This window comes from Meriones unguiculatus, chromosome 19 (genome assembly GCF_030254825.1).
Source record: "Meriones unguiculatus strain TT.TT164.6M chromosome 19, Bangor_MerUng_6.1, whole genome shotgun sequence".
In the NCBI taxonomy this organism is placed as follows: Eukaryota; Metazoa; Chordata; class Mammalia; order Rodentia; family Muridae; genus Meriones; species Meriones unguiculatus.
In genome coordinates, this window is record NC_083366.1 from 4,237,296 (window position 1) to 4,253,404 (window position 16,109).

The 16,109-nt window shown below is 45.0% G+C and overlaps 1 protein-coding gene across 1 annotated transcript in view; it reads left to right on the forward strand.

Annotated features, from left to right (window-relative positions):
- Positions 1 to 9,639, forward strand: part of LOC132649324 (grainyhead-like protein 2 homolog) — a 47,438-nt gene extending 37,799 nt beyond the window's left edge. The window contains exons 9-10 of the mRNA XM_060372991.1: positions 7,747 to 7,811; positions 9,525 to 9,639. Of these exons, the coding sequence (XP_060228974.1) occupies positions 7,747 to 7,811; positions 9,525 to 9,639 (180 nt within the window). The remainder of the gene's footprint in view (positions 1 to 7,746; positions 7,812 to 9,524) is intronic.
- Positions 9,640 to 16,109: the final 6,470 nt, after the last annotated feature.

A 16,109-nucleotide genomic window follows, 5' to 3' on the forward strand; every position in this document is an offset into this window, starting at 1 on the left:
TTTCTGAGCACAGGGATTATGGGACTGTAAGCATATACCACGAGGCCTTGTAGGAATCCATATTTAACCAACTCCTAGAACAGCCAGAGGGATGGATACCACAGATCTAGAACAGGTTTGAACTGCTGTGCTATGCTGGGATCCTGCTTTGGTCCTTGGTGTCTTTTTTTCCTTCTGTAACCTCTGTCTACTTTCATAAGTACCCTGAAGATGTGTTCACACTGGACCACTGTGGAACAAAAGGTCACTTCACCTACTCAACAGCAACTTTTCTAACTTTTCAGCCTCCCTTCAACTCCTGTGTTGTTTTGGTAGATGGTAAATGGGGGTGAGGCAGGGGAATGGGTAGAGAGAGCTGCAAGCCTTGGAAACTTCAGGTTCCCTCCATGGCTTTAGTCATAGTCTTCAGGCAATTCTGGCTTCATCTTCCTTTCAACTCTGGAACAAAAAGTTTCCTTAACGTTTAACACAAACTACCTGCTTGCTTCTGGAGTGTTACAAGTGGGAAAGGTGGTCAAGAAGAGCCTTTTCAGGGTCCACAAGTGGGCTGGTAGTGATCTACAAACCAAGTTCATTGACCTTAGGGGTGTCAAGACCACAGGCTCTGTCGAAGGGGATCATCAGCGTGTGATGGAGGTGGTGTCTTTTGAAGAACACTAGAGCTTACTAATGTAGTTCTCTTTTTAAAAATGATTTATTTGTTTTATGTGCATTGGTGTTTTGCCTGCATATATGTCTGTGTAAGTCACTTGGAGCTGGATTACAGTCAGTTGTAAACTGCCATGTGGGTGTTGGGAATTGAACTCAGGTCCTCTGGAAGAACAGGCAGTGCTTTTAACCACTGAGCCATTTCTCCAGCTAATGTAATTCTATCCTGAGTTGATTTGTGTCTCTGTGTGAGGTAGGAAAACACTGACTGGAATGTGGATCCGCCGAGAACCAAGATATTTTATTATACTCACATTTACCAGTACATGTTTGTATGTTATAATAAATATGTACATGGGTATATAATATGCATGTGTAATGTATGTGTATTCCTATATATTGTAATATGTATGCATAAAATGAATACATAAATTTATACATCATCTCTCCATATCTAGAATTTGTTTCACAACTTTCCATAATACTAAACTTCATGAGTACTCAAGTCCATGTATTTTATATAAAATAGCATATTTCTACGCAACTTCGGCAATCCTCCATCTGCTTTAAACCATCCCTAGTTACACTACCTGATGAATGTAAAAGCTATGTAGATAGCATTGTTTAAGAAGTAATGGCAAAAAATGTCTATACATATTCAGCACAAGCACAACTTTTATAAAATACTTTTGATCTTTAGTCACTTAACCCTGTGGGTGCTGGCTGCAGTTATCGAGGGCAGACTGTATAGATGTCCGTATTGTTAGTGGCAAAAATATGGGTGATATGTGCTTGTGTGAAATGAATCCACATATGTAAACGTGTCAAAAGTACAGTGGAGTGGTCAGTATTCCCTGTCTTCAGCCATGACTCTGTTACTTGGATATATGTTCCCTTTTACTTATTTTATTGCAGTTTTGTCATTAGCATACAAAACATTAGATTAAAACATTTTTGAACGAAGTGAGTTTTAGTACACTCTCCTCCCTCAGTCTTCCCACCTCTTTTCCCCAACCTCTGGCAACCTCCTTCAGTCTCTTTTCTTCTTTCATGTCATACGTGCCCTCGTTTTTTCTGGTTTTGTTTTTAAAGTAGTCTTTTACTTTTTAAAAAAAGAAAATAATTATTGACAGTGATGAAATGTGACTCTGTCACTTAAAAAAAATACAACTGTGTTTCCACCCTTCCTTCAGGTGTGAACTGGTATTTGAATCAGAAGGTACCATATCAGACAGATTCATGAACAGTTCCGAGGTGGTGACTTTCTGTAGCCCACATGGATGTCCTACAGCCTGTGAGCCAGGCCACATGATGGGTGCAGTAGCTCGGTTAGCTAGAAGGTGGTATGCTCACTTTAAAAAAACTGGTGTTTGTGTGTATGTGTGTGCACATGTGTTTTCATCAGTGAGCATGGGCTGTGTCATGTGTGGAGGTCAGAGGACAACACTGAGGTCACTTCAGCTTCCCCCTGATTGAGACAGGCTCAGTCTCTGCTGTAGCACCTGCTGCAAGTCCATGGGAGCTCGGCCATTGCAGGTGTGCACTGCAGCATCTGGCTAAACGTGCAGTTTGGACATCCAGACTCAGGTCCCCATGCTGTGTGGCAGGCACTTTAACCACTTAACCACTGAGGTGTGTGGGCTTGCTGTTTCTTGAGACTGTTTCAGAGCTTGCCTGGCTCTTACCACAAGCATACACAGCAGCAAGCAAAAGATCATACCTCCTAACTGTGCTACTTCCTGTGGGCCAAGCATTCGCACACACTAGTCTAGGGGGGCCATTCCTGAAACCACCACACAGTAACCTTATGAAGAGTGAACTTTGACCACGGAACCTCGGAGCTTGTTCTGGAGGTCAGTGAAGCCACTCAGACCTCAGGGCTCTTGCACATGCTGTCCCCTCTGCCAGGATGCTCTTCTTTCATATCACGATGTTGGGGCTGCTCACCCCCAGCTCGTGGGGCCTGTCAGACCACTCACATAAATAACACCTCTTCTCTGTGTGCCTCCACCTGCTTTATTTTATTTCAACCTGGTGTCTTGATCCGTTGTTATTGTCAACTTGACACGACCTAGAGTCACCCAGGACAAGGGACCCTCAGTTGAAGAATTGCCTGAGACAGACTGGCTTTTGGCCATTTCTGTGAAAAATTGTCTTGACTGATGAATGGTATGGGAAGACCCAGCCTGCTGAGTCAGCACTGTCTCTAGACGGCTGATCAAGAGCCAGTCAGAAAACCAGTAAGCAGCTTTCCTTTCTGCCTTTCTGCTTTACTTCCTGCTTGAGTTTTTTAGCTTCTCAGTAACAGACTGGTATTTGAGGTATAAGAGGAAATAAACTTTGTCCTCAAGTTGCTGATGGTCAGAATGTTTTGCTACTGCAAGAGGAAAGAAGCCAGACCACCTGGCATACCTAATATTGGTTGGGTGTTCCTTCCTTCTTTTCTCCAGTAGAATATGCAGTACCGAGGGGTTTGTCTCTTGCTGTCAGTTGCATATCCTCAGGCCTTGGGCACAATGTTTGTTGCAAATGTTTGCTATTCGCAGAGTATGTCCCACCATGCTGAGTGCTACAGGCTCCTTTTAATTATTGTCATACTCCTATGAACATGGCATGGAAATAGCATCATCACCATTTTACAGATAGGGAAAATGAGGCTGGAAGACATAGGTGCCTCTTTTACCAAGCTCTACCCCAAATGGTGGCACCACCCTAAGCTCTCCATCAACTCATGTCTAGGTAGGCAGATGTCCATATGTTTACCTAAAAGAAGAATAAACAATGCCAGTCACACAAAGAGTAAAGGGAAAGCAAGAATCGATAATAAGCATCTGGGAAAGAGGCGGGATAGACAGTTGATTGATCAGCCCTTTGCCAAGTACATGCTTTGGAGAGTGGAGAGCCTAATTACTGAAAAGAGGAGCCAGGAATGGATTCCTTTTTCTTTTAGTAAAAAGGGCGAATGAACAGACATGAGACTACTGCTGTTGAGTAAGCAAACTTTTTCACTTGAAAATTAAAAAGAAATTGCAAGTGACACTAACCAAAGCCAAATCTTAGAAGGCAACTGAGTGAGAATAATTAGGTGAAAATACTGGGGACTCCATCCTCCCCCTCCCCCTACCCCCAGCACACGTACACATGCAGCAAGCACTATGCACAGAAAGGAATGCTATCCAGGGCTTCCTACTTTTTTGTGCCATGGGTGCCTTTTGCAATTTCAAATCCATTGACTCTTTGAGAGTGCTTTTAAGTATCTAAACTAAAACAGAATTACAAAGAAAAGCAATGGCATTATGAAAGGCAGTCACCAAGATGGTAGAAAGTGTCTGTGATGTAGGATAGTGCATCAGATATGATGCAGGGATAAGATGAGTAGCACCCAGTGCGGTGGGTGAGTGCAGCCCATACTGTGAAATGCATACAGAAATTTTTAAAGATTCATTATTTTGTGTGTATGTCTGTGCACATCTGTCCCTACTGATGAGGAAGTAGTGAACATCCTTGTGGAAATAGAACCCGAGTCCTTTGCAAGAAGAACAAGTGCTCTTGGCCGCTGAGCCAGCTTTCCACCCTGCAGGCTGAATGCTAATGCACCACAAAATATCCGTGATCCCCACCACCAAAAAACAAGCTAGTTGCTGTGTGGGAAAGGCATAGAAAGGTTCTGGTTTGAGGCTAATTTAAGTATGGGTGTATGTATGTTGTCCTATCCGAGTTCTGTGCATCGTCTTGCTGTGGCTCTGGCCAGCTATGCTGAGGAAGTAATCAGGAAATAATGTGGAAGCAGGCTGCTCTCAAGGAGTTTCTGAGAACTAGTTCTGTTCACTGAGTGGTTCTAGATCCCCAGGGAATGAGTAAGGAAGTGAGGTCACTCTTGAGAGCCTTGCCATTTCAGCAAGAACTGAATTCATTTCAGAGCTCAAAAGACAGAGCTAGCTCACCATACTGGGTTCCTCTCTTTCTCCCTCCTCCCTCTCCCTTCTTCCATCTCTTTCTGGGTCTCATGTGTCCCAGGCTGCCTTCAAAACTTGCTATGCAGGGGAGGTTGACCTTGAACATATGCTCCACCTGCAGTGCTGAGATTGTACAGATACCCTTCACACCCAGTTTATGTGGTCTTGGGGCTCAAACCTAGCCTTGTGTATACTAGGAAAGCACTCTTATCAACCTGTCTAAAATGGAAGTGGCTCCCTTTTATTTGCATATGCAAATAGGACACCAAGGGGCTTGCCAAATAGTGTAGGGGCCTCAATGGGAGGAAGAGAGAAGAGAGTAGAGGCAATGCAAAGTATTCCTGAGAGGCTTAACATTTTTTATTAACTTCTCAACTTTTTATTTCTCATTTTATTGAATTATGGTTCAATTGTCTTTGTTACACATTATATGACAGAGTATCTTTGGGAAATTCAGTATGTATGTGTCTATGCATTTACTATTATATAAACTAGACCAACCGTGTCATTGTAATTTATCTGCTAAATTTCTCCAATTCTGAATTAAGTCTTCCACCATGCCTGTGTGTTTTTGAGACTTCCTGTGTCCATTCATTTCCCTTAGCTTTTGCCTCTCCAGCTGCTACTCATCTGCTTCTCATTTTATCTGCCTATTTGTTTGTTTACATTTTCTGCAAACAGGCCCTTCTAACACAAGGGCCTGTTTTCTTTGCTGCCTCCAGGCTCTTGTGAGAAATGTTGCCTTTTCTATTTATTTGCACGTTCATGTGGAAGTCAGTAAACAACTTGCAAGAGTCAAGGTTCTTGCCTTCCACCTTGTGTTTCTGGAGTTGAACTCACCTGGCCAGCCTTGGTGGTGAGGGCCTTTACCCACTGAGCCATCCCACTGGCCAACAAGTGTGTTGTTTTGTTTTGTTAACTTTTGTTCATTGGGCCTTATTGTGGCTGTGGGGAAACCTCATCAGGACCACCAGTGATGTGCCCCACGCAGGCAAGAGGATACTTGTCTAGTCTGTCTTTATCACCCTGCCTCTCTGTCTTGCTTCTGAGTGTACATATGGTGAAGAGGTCTTTCTGCCCTGTGGTAGGGATGGAAAGGCAGGAACCTAGGGTTCTCTGGAACAAACTTTTCTCAAGATCTCAGCTCTCCCCTAGGGTTCTGCAGCCCTTTTCTAGCCTGTGCTGCACTTCCTAAGTCTGGGTCCCACTAGCGAGGGCATGGCACATATTTGGAGTAGATCTTTCTCAAATACATCTTGCCACTTTGTACTTACAAAAATGACACAATCATAAAAATAAGCACTGTGGAATTATACAAAGTAAAAGGGAGCTTGAATCTGACCATTTATCAATGTAGCTATCATTAATAGATTGCTATGTCATTTAAATATTTTATATACATTTAAATATATGTAAACGTTAAAAATTCAGACAAGATTATACTATATTGACAAATTTTCACTTATTTTCCCCTCTAATATGCTAGCAATTTTTAAAGTGTAAGTGAAGAAAATGTCAAGATATTTAATGCATATTTGTTATGACTTTCCTCTGTTATGAACAGGTATGTTCCAAACATGTTTGAGCATGAGAGTATTTCTGTATGTCCAATTACTAGACATGATGTCAATGGCTCATATTCACTTTTAAAAACTATGCTTCTGTCAAACTTCTTTTCCAGGAGGCTGAGGGTCACTATTCCTTATATAGAATCTGAACACTGCTGTTTCCTCATGCTCTGACCAACATTAGATTATGACTTCAGTTTTGTTTCGTTTTAGATTTTTTAGATTAATTTTTAATGTGTCATTTGTCTGCCATGTGTGCAGGTACATATGGAGGCCAAAAGAGGGCATCAGATCCATCAGAGCTGTAAACCAAAAGCAGAAAATGTTTAAACCTGCTGGATCTCTCATTCCCCTCCTTCCCCCCGCCCCCCGCTTGGTTTTCCAAGACAAGATTTCTGTCCTGGACTCACTTTGTAGACCAGGCTGGCATCCAACTCACAGATCCACCTGCCTCTGCCTTCCAGAGTGCTGGGATTATAGGGGTGTGCCATGGCACCTGGCTCATTTGCATTTTTGATAGTTAAATTAAAAGTACTATCCTATCATTATTTTCATTTGAAATTTTTAAATAAAAGTTCAGTGCAGTTTTCATACGCTTATTGCCTGATTATATTCTTCTTGTATATAATTTTTCTGTTTTTTTTCTTTCTTCTCTGCCCTGTTCTCCATCGAGTTCTTTTTAACGAAGCAGTTTGCTCTGTATATATTGTTTGTATTTTAAAATGCTTCCCAGCATATTATTTTTCTTTGTGGTATGTTTGAGCTACTGATATTTCAGAATTCCACAGTTATTACTATTCAGGCTTGTTTTGCAGGTGTCATGTCTCCCGGAAAAACTGTACTTAGGATGATGGCTATCTGAAGAATGAACTCATGTTTATCTTTTCCTGTGCTTTCATGGTCTCAGTGGTCTCATCTTTCATATATAAATCTTTTATCCACCTGAACTTTTTCTCTCACTACCTCTTGAGGTTGGTCTGGAGAGCATTCCATCGCTCATGCTGACCTCAGGGCTGGGCTCACAGGGGTGAACCACTGCAAGTGGCTCAGTTGAAATGTGTTTTGATGCATGGCTACCTATTTAATCCAACATTGTGAGTAGATGTTTTTTTTTTTTTTTTCCAAGGGATCTGAAATGCCACTTTTATCAAGATTGTTTTGCTGAGTGATTTAAGATCTATCCAAAGGGAGAATCAAAATTGGGATGGCACTAGACATGGGCTCTGACACACTGCGAAGCATGAGCTGCATTTCTCTTCCTTCTAAGGGCAGAGGAAATAATGACTTGGTGAAACTAGTCAGGGCCATAGTTAGTGAGCTGTGACCCTATGGCTGCTAACGTGGATTGGGGCTCCATTCACTTCTCTACACCTCATTTTGCTAATTTATAAAGCCAGTGGCTTGGGCTGAATGGTCTCAGCAGTTAGTGCAGGGAAAGTGTTCATCATGAGATTTCCTGACGTGTCTCATTAGGGGACTGTGCTGTGCTCAGATGTGAGGTCTGAGCTGGAATGCTGTGCTTCCCAGTGTGTCCCTGCTCTCTGCTGACCACTTTCCTGTTATTCATGTTTCAGCTGTCTGAGAAGTATGGGCTGCCAGTGGAGAAAATCACAAAGCTTTATCAGAAGAGCAAAAAGGGGTAAGAAAAACACTAACTCAGCTAGCTGCCCTGTCTGCAAGGTACATTTTTAATATAGCTTTACCTGTTGTCATATCCGTGGCCCACGATGCTAGCAGTTCAGGCAGGGAGACCTACAATGCATTTCTAACATGTCACCCGAGGTGCTTTCATCTACTGACAGCCTCACATGGGCGGGAGTAGTCTAGAGGTGGTGGGACATCGGGGAAAATGACGTTGCAGAACTACATGTAGCTCTTTACATTGACTTCTGAGTGACACAGTACGGACAAAAATTAGCTGAGGCTAACGGAAATTATTTCAAGGTAATCATTAATGAAATCTCAAATGGGCGTCAGGCTGCTCGCCCACATGGTAAGAAACAGTGAACAGTTAGTCCTTCCTGGTTGGGTGGTGAGGAGCCTCTGGGTTCCCTGCTCCATTTCCTCCTCACAGGCTCACTGAGGAGGAATGAAGCCCAGGGCCTGCTTAAGTATTTGCCCCAGGTCTCACTTTCAGTAAACAGAAAGCATATTCAATGCCTGCAGGGAGGTGGGCCGCTTCAATGGCCTCAAGGATCAAGTGCTTCCCTCTCCTCTGCCCCTCTTAAGACCTTTCTAAGGCTTCCTCTTTGGGAGTAGGTACCATAAAACTCTTCTGGACCCTTTTCATAAAGAAAATGTGACCTGGGTTCTCGGGCTTTCTGATTTTGCAGTCTTTGGCTGACGGAGCATCAAACTTGAACTCCTGTTAGACACTCGGTGAATGTGTGCTGCAGTTCTTTCCAAGATCAGTGCAGTAGGCTGGGGATACCACTTTGAGTGAAGCCTCAAGTCTTGCTGGCTAGAGAGCTTCAGTGTGGACAAACACACTGCTGATAGCACTGCCTTTCAGCACTGGGCCTGTGAAGGCCTATGCATAAGGCTTTTATCCCAACATCAGCCCACTAAGCGTGGGTGCCTTTTAATTCTGTAAAAGAACAAACTGAAGGTATGGCAGCATCCCTGATGACACCACTATAAAGTGATTCAGGGAGTCATTCTTTCTCAAATGGAAGTCTCTTTGGCTAACAAGAGTGAGACAGGCTCAGGCACTTCTCAGTCACAGATAGAGGTGCTGGAGGGACACTTTACTGGTTAAGAGCATGTGTGGCTCTTCCACAGGACCCTGGTTTCATTCTCAGCACCTACATGGCATCTCACAACTACCTGCAATTCTAGTCCAGGGGATTAAATTGGTCTTCAGAACTCTGAGGGTACCATGCACACATACCGTACACAGAGATGCATTCAGGCAAAACACTCAAATATAAGACAAAAACAAAATTTATATAAAAAAATCACAGATAGACTCTGGAAGTTGGTTTTCTTGAAACCAAACCGCCATGGAGTAGGCAGCCAGGAAGAGGTGAAGTAGCTTGGGGTGAGGCAAAGCCAGCTTTAGACCCAGCTCAGGCGTTCATTGGCTGGGTGAAGTTGGAGAGCCATTGACCTTACTGAGTTGTTTCTTACTTGCAAAGCGCTGCTGATAAAACTTGCCTTTATAGTTGCTGTAGAGTCATATGTAACTTTTACTGTACATGTGTGTTCAGCCAAGGGCAGTTGAGGTTTGTAATGAAAATACAGAGGGGCCTAAGAATGTGATTAGTCAGTAGCTTGAAGGCTGCTCTTGCATAAAGCCCTCTGTTCACTGGCTTTGTTTCTTACCCCACCCCATCTCACCCAATTTCGGCAGCATCCTGGTGAACATGGATGACAACATCATTGAACACTATTCAAATGAGGACACCTTCATCCTCAACATGGAGAGCATGGTGGAAGGCTTCAAGATCACGCTTATGAAGATCTGAGCGCTGTGCCCAAGTCCCCTTGACAGGAGCTTCCGGTGCACTCCTTCCTGGGAGAGGTGGGCTCGCTGCCCTACAACCTGGAGACCCATCTCACCCATCTCAAGTGACTGTTACAAGACTGCTTGGAAGGGGGCAGGGCCCAAGGCCCACGAACAGACCAACAGTCAACTCTTCTACTTGCTTGGAGCTGAACCTGTATCCCTCGGCTAAGTTCTTTAAGCCTGTCAGGCCCTTATTTATTGTCCATTTTTTCCCCAAGAGCCTGGAGTCCAGGCCCTCCAGGACTCTACAAGTTACTGATAGCTCCACCTGAGACCTCCAGAGTTCCCCCTTCAAGGGAAACACAGATAGTCCATTCATCTCGAAGAGCCTGGGGAACTGCGATGCCTTTTTTCTTACCTCTCCACATTTCTTGAGTGGATGGACAAGATGAGCTGCTTCTTGGCACAGTCGTCATGGGTGGGGTAAAGAGGACACCCATTTTCTGGCCTGGAACCTTCAGGTTGCTCTGAGGAAGGTCATTTTGCTTAAATACCTCCAGGGGATCTCAGCAAATAGCCACTGGGCCTTGTTCAGGAAGACATTCCGCTACCATGTCAGTAATAAGGAGCACAAAGTATGATTGACAGCCATGTACATAATTTGTACCTAATATTGCAATAATATATTTTACCTGTGGTGTGTAGGCATGTTTACTGCCATTGCCCTGGAGGGGACATGTCTGGAGACTCAGAGCATTCTGCTCTATCTGAGAGGAGGCTAGGAAAGAGGCCTTTAAGGTATCATGTGACTGGTGAATGCCAAGATGGACTCTCCACTGAGCCATGCTGAGGACTTGTTTCCCCAAATGGAGCCCTCTCCCGTCAGACATGACTCTCCCTTGAGGCCATCACATTTTGTCTCATGGTGATCTGTTGTCTAAGAGTGTCCTTTGAGCTGTTCAGGAAAGATCATGCTGTCAGCGCCTTCTTTAGCACTGGAGTGAGACACCTTGAAGCTTATGCAAAGTTTCCGCAAGGTTTTGCACTGGGGTCCTATCCCTGGGGCCTGCTGCAGAACTGCTTGGCTTACAAGGGATGGACACAGTAGTGGCTCATAGTTTACAAGCATGTCCTTCATCTCAAGTGGCCCCTTTGCAAACCCAGCTGCAGCTTTGCGAAGCGAGCCAGCAGCTCGGCTGGGCTGTGACCAGCAGACATTGCTTCCTCTGGCTTCTGAAGATGGGAAGAGGTGAGGCTGTCCACCCTGGCTGTGGAAAGCGTGGGATTTCTGGAACTTCTGAGACTGGCTTTGAGAGGCACACTGGAGAGCTAAGGCTGTTTCCTCCTCTCCTGGCCCTTGGGAGGGCAAGAGAAAATGGCTTTCCTGAACAGCATGCCCCATGGTGGGCCTCAGTTCTCTTTGAGAGGACAGGTTGGTAGTTTGGGGATTTTTTTGTTACACTGTGGGCTGAGCACTAGTTCGGATAGTCAGGCACATCCCATCCCAAAGCCTGGATAATGGGGCAGCTTCCATGGAAAGGTCCAAATTTGTCTATGAAGCACTTTGATGTATTACCTGGAGGCTCTGTTCTCCAGCTCCTGCCTTCTTGCCCCACCTTCCCCTGAGAGCCTGAGCAGCCGAGGCTGACTCTAGCCTAGCTACCCAAAGCTGCAGAGGAATGGGCTGGAGAGTAGGTGCTATGACCAAGAGGAGCCAAAGAATAGCAGGGGCACCTTTCTGAGAGCCCACTGGGCTCCGAATCCCTCTGTGTTGCCAAAGGTTTGTATCCTGGGCTCGGCTCTGCTTAGTCCTCTGCTCCACCCCACATCACTTGCTGAACCAGCAGCTTGGGGACCCTCTAGGGTACTAGCAGGGCTCTGATCTAAGGCAGACAAACTCAGTGTTGGAAATATATGCTCTATGCGCTTCCCATGCTACAGCACTTGGGGTTAGCTCCAAACATGAATGGCAGACCTTAGGGTGGCTCAGGATTCCAGGGAGACAGATCTGTAGTGATCTGACAGGCTCCCAGCTCTTCTCTCCGGTTTCTGGAAAACTGCCCATCTCCCCCGAGGCAGAGGACCAGCTGGAGATGGCTTTGCCTTTGTCCTGAGTCACTACAGTCCTTGTGGTAGCCAGAACAAGGGACATGAAGCCAGGACCACAAATAGGGGTACAGCGGCAGGTCCAGGAGTGTCTGTTGGTGGACTTCTCTGCATCCATCCCTCGCTGCATTAGCAGAGCTTTGCTGAGCATCATTTCCTGAACAAAAATAGCAAGATAGAAAAGCTTGTCTTTCCTTTGTCCCCGAATTAACCGCACCCAAACTTTTTTTTTTTTTGTAATCCATAAAAGGTTGGGGAACACATGAAGCAGGTGTTTTCATTCTACGTCCCCACTGAAACTTCCTCAGTGTTTAGAAATTGGAACCAACAACAACAAAAATATACAATGGGCTGCCATCTTGAAATCAGTTCCTAAAAGACTAAGGCATGTCCCAAAGCAGAAACCTGGGAAGCATGAAATGAGTTAAAACATTTATTTTTCATGCAACAGGAAAAGAGGGTTTGTGCCAAATTCTAAGAATGGCCCTTTCTGAAAGACAAACAAGGGGAGACTGATTTGTATACAATCTACTCCCACATAAAAAAAGAGTAAATGTAACTTAATAGTTTTGTAAATGGGAGAGGGGAATCTATAAACTATAAATATGTTATTTTATTTTTTGTACATTTTTAAGAAGAAAAAAATAAATATTCACAATATGAGTCAAACAGCTGTGTCTGCTGCTTTCTGGGCAGTGGCTGCTGGTGTGGGGAAGAGTCACCAGCCTGGGGTCTTGGCTGTCCCTGCCCCTTCAGTCCTTCATACAGTGGAGACTTGCCTACCAGTGCTCTCCCTCCTCCTTACACCAGGCTTGCAAAAGAAGAGGGCCAAAGAGCAACAAGAGGCCTCCAGGGTGGCTGCCAGCATAGCTGACCTTGACTGGCCTCTCAGGTGGGTTCTTTCCACTCCCTTCTCTCTGGCACTTTGTGGTTATTTCTGCTTCATTAGATCTGTGCCAACCACTACGGAGAGGCTGAAACCGCACGGCTCCTACTTCAGTTCCGTCTCCACACTCTCTGACCCTTGAAAACCCATACTGGGGCTCCTGTGCTAGCCACCTCATTATGCAGCATTCACACTGCTCCAGCTGGTATTATCAATGATCTCCAGGAGCAGCCATTCCAAGAGGCAGAATGCTAGCATTTTCTACAGCACCCTTCTCTAAGGCACAGTACTAAAATCTTGCCTCAAAAAAGCCTTCCCTGGCCTCACCCCCAATGGGATCCCTGCCCTTTGTGCTCAGATCAGTGCTAGGGAAAAACAGGCCTGGGGTGGATGGAGAGTCTTTATTATGGAAAGTTCTGGAAAGATCATGTAATTAGAAATGGGCCATGGTCTTTTTTTATTGCTACCCATGTCCTTCCTCATCTTTGGGTCTGATTGTTCTTCATACCTGCCTGAATGGGTCATTTGGGGGGATGTGAGTGTTATCACATCTTCCTTTCCCTGTGGACATCAGTGAACTGTGCTTATCCCCTCCTCCCTCCTCCCCAAGCTCCCCAAACTGGGGGAGATTTTTGGTGACATATTCCATCTATTCCAAAGGGTTCTTCAGCTCTGTACTCCTAAGCAACTCTAAATGGGTCCATGGTTAATACTGGGAAGTCAAGAATTTGAGGAAAGACGGTGGGGGCCTCTGATGAGCCAGAGGCAGAGAAGAGAAATGTGAAAAGACACCAAGGGTGAGCACCACCCATGTTCATTGGGCATCAGTATCTATCACGTGGTACTTGGGAAAGAACATTTCCCATTCGCCATGAAGTGTTTATAGTGGTATTTGATCCTGAGTTAGGTATTCCCCTCCAGCCATCTCCTTTGCTAACAAGGCCTCTCTAGCTCACACATACACTTCCAAGCCTGCCACACTTATGCTGACTGGCGGCCCCATCAAACACTCAGTATGAATCCAGCCAAATGATGAGATGTTGCTATTGAGGTTCAGCGAGAGGTCTGACTGGCCATTTGCCTGTCTTCCTGGAGGTGGTGTGTACTGGTGAGGATTTTTATTAGCATATTAAATTATATATTAGCATATATAATTTAGATATTTACACACATGTATGATTTGGTCATTTTCATACCTCATTACTCTGGTTTGTTCCCCTTCCACTCTTGCTGATCCCTTCATTTTTCCTAACCAGGCTCCTTTCACATGTCTCCCACGTTTCCATGTGCACCGTGTGTGTGTGTGTGTGTGTGTGTGTGTGTGTGTGTGTGTAGACTCAATGAGTTTAGAGTTGCTTATGTGAGCATGGGGAGAAAGTTATTTAGAGCATGGGCATGGACAACTTAGTATCACTGTTACACCAAGTTACACCGCTAAGGAAAATGTCTCCCCTTCCTCCTCAGGGAGGGGTGGAGTCTCTTCCCTGTCCCTACCCCCTACCCCAAACCCCACCCGTGTTAGAATGTCCATGGGCCCAATCTTGGGCATAGGAGGGAATATTTAACTAAGTGGGGTTGGCAAGTCCAGCTGCATTGTACCTTAGAGTGTTTTTACTGTTTGTCACAGAGAAATACTAAAATATCAAATATTCCCTGGAAATTCATAGAGCTAAGCCTTCCCATGGCCTGGGTGCTCCAAGCTGCCCTCTAGTTAGCTCCTGATGGTCACTATCTCTGCACCCGAGGAAGGTCTGGAACTATGCACCACACGTTAACACTCAGTACAGAAAGTCCTAGGCAACAGGCATATTGATGCTACAAAAGTGGGGAAATGGTTGAGTTGTAGGTATACAGGCTCCTCAGGGCTCTGGCCACATTCCCATCATCACCTCATCATCACGTGTTGTGTTTCAGATATTGCTTACACACAGAGACTAACTGTGGAGGAGGAAAAGAGTCTCCTCCACATCTGTACCCCAAAGGTCTAGCTGGCCTGTGAGGAGCCTATTGTACCTCATAATCTAGGGAGCCAGTTAGTAGCTCTTGTTCATACAGCATTAGCCTTTGGGGCTGTAGTCAAGGCCAGTGATAGGAACAAGACGAGAAAAGCTTGATGTGATGGCTTTGGGGGAACATTTAGTTATCTCTCCCACTAAATCTCCAGCAGAGTGGGAAGGGAAAGGATTATATTGCTGTTGTATTTTTAGTTTGGTTGGTTTTTGAGACAGGATTTCTTTGTGTACCCTTGGGTGTTCTAGAACTCACTACATAGACCAGCCTGGCCTTGAACTTACAGATCTGCCTGCTTTGCTTCCTGAGTGCTTCCCTGATCCTACTGAGGAGTTTTTCTGAGTTTTGCTTTGGTGCTTCATGTTTGGAGAAGCACAAAGTGGGAGGGAGTGAAGGCCAAGCTGAGAAGGAAGTAAGGAAGCCACACATGGACCAGAACTGCTTTCAAACTCTTCCACCCTCAAACCTGAAAGACACAAGACACTGTCAGCTGAGGCAGCTTAGTAAGAAAGAAAATCTCATGCTCCAGACAATGATATTAAATAATAAACATGCTTTAATGCCAGGCAAGAGCTATACAATCAACTGAGAATGGGACCACTTCACATAATATGACATATATATAATTAAATCCATTTCCAGAAAGTCCCCCTGGGGAGTACCACACCGCCCCTTCTCCATCCTGAGCGAGGTATGAACAGTCAAGCACTCTGAAACGTCCTCCAGTCCTGTGGACAGCACAGACTTCCTTTACTTGGAACAAAACAGGCTCTACCTCCACCAGAGGCCCCTGAACACAGCACAAACACTGCCTGGCCACAGGAGTGACAGATGTCTTCAGGCACTCGGCCCTCCTGATGCTGTGAAGTTCATTGGTCAAACATGCATGCATAAAATGACACCCAATGCCTTCCTGAGAGAGGTGGAGAAGAGGAGGAAACATACAGATAGGTCTGTTATGTCTGTGTGTCTAGCTGGTCTGGAGCTCTCCAGGCCTTCTGGGGACCACAGGGTTCATAACCTGTGCTCTTGAATTCTGAAGAGCTGGAGGCCACCTCTGGTTTCCATCCCAACTTGGGTTAATTTTGCTTTCCAAAAACAGACTTTATCATTTGGCTCACAGGATTTGGCAAGCCTTGCTACAAAAGGTAAGGAAATGACACTAGGAAATATTAAGATTACAAAATCTAGGTCACAAAATTTCAACCTATGGAGACACCATTAAAGTTTGAACTTCTGCCAGTTAAGAGTATCGCCATGGGGGGGGGGAACCTTCGGCCAGCAAGAATTGCCTGGGCATCATTTCTTATAGCTGTGTTTAACTTTTTGCGGCTTTGTTCTACAGGAAGTGGCTACAGGCAGCAGAGACCTTCCTGACTCCTCTTAGGCAGGCTCTGCCACCAACATCCTTGAGTGTCTGGGCCTTGTTGATGCCACTGTGTGTGAGGCTTTGGTTGCCTGTAGCCAGAAGTTTTTGCTTCCAACCC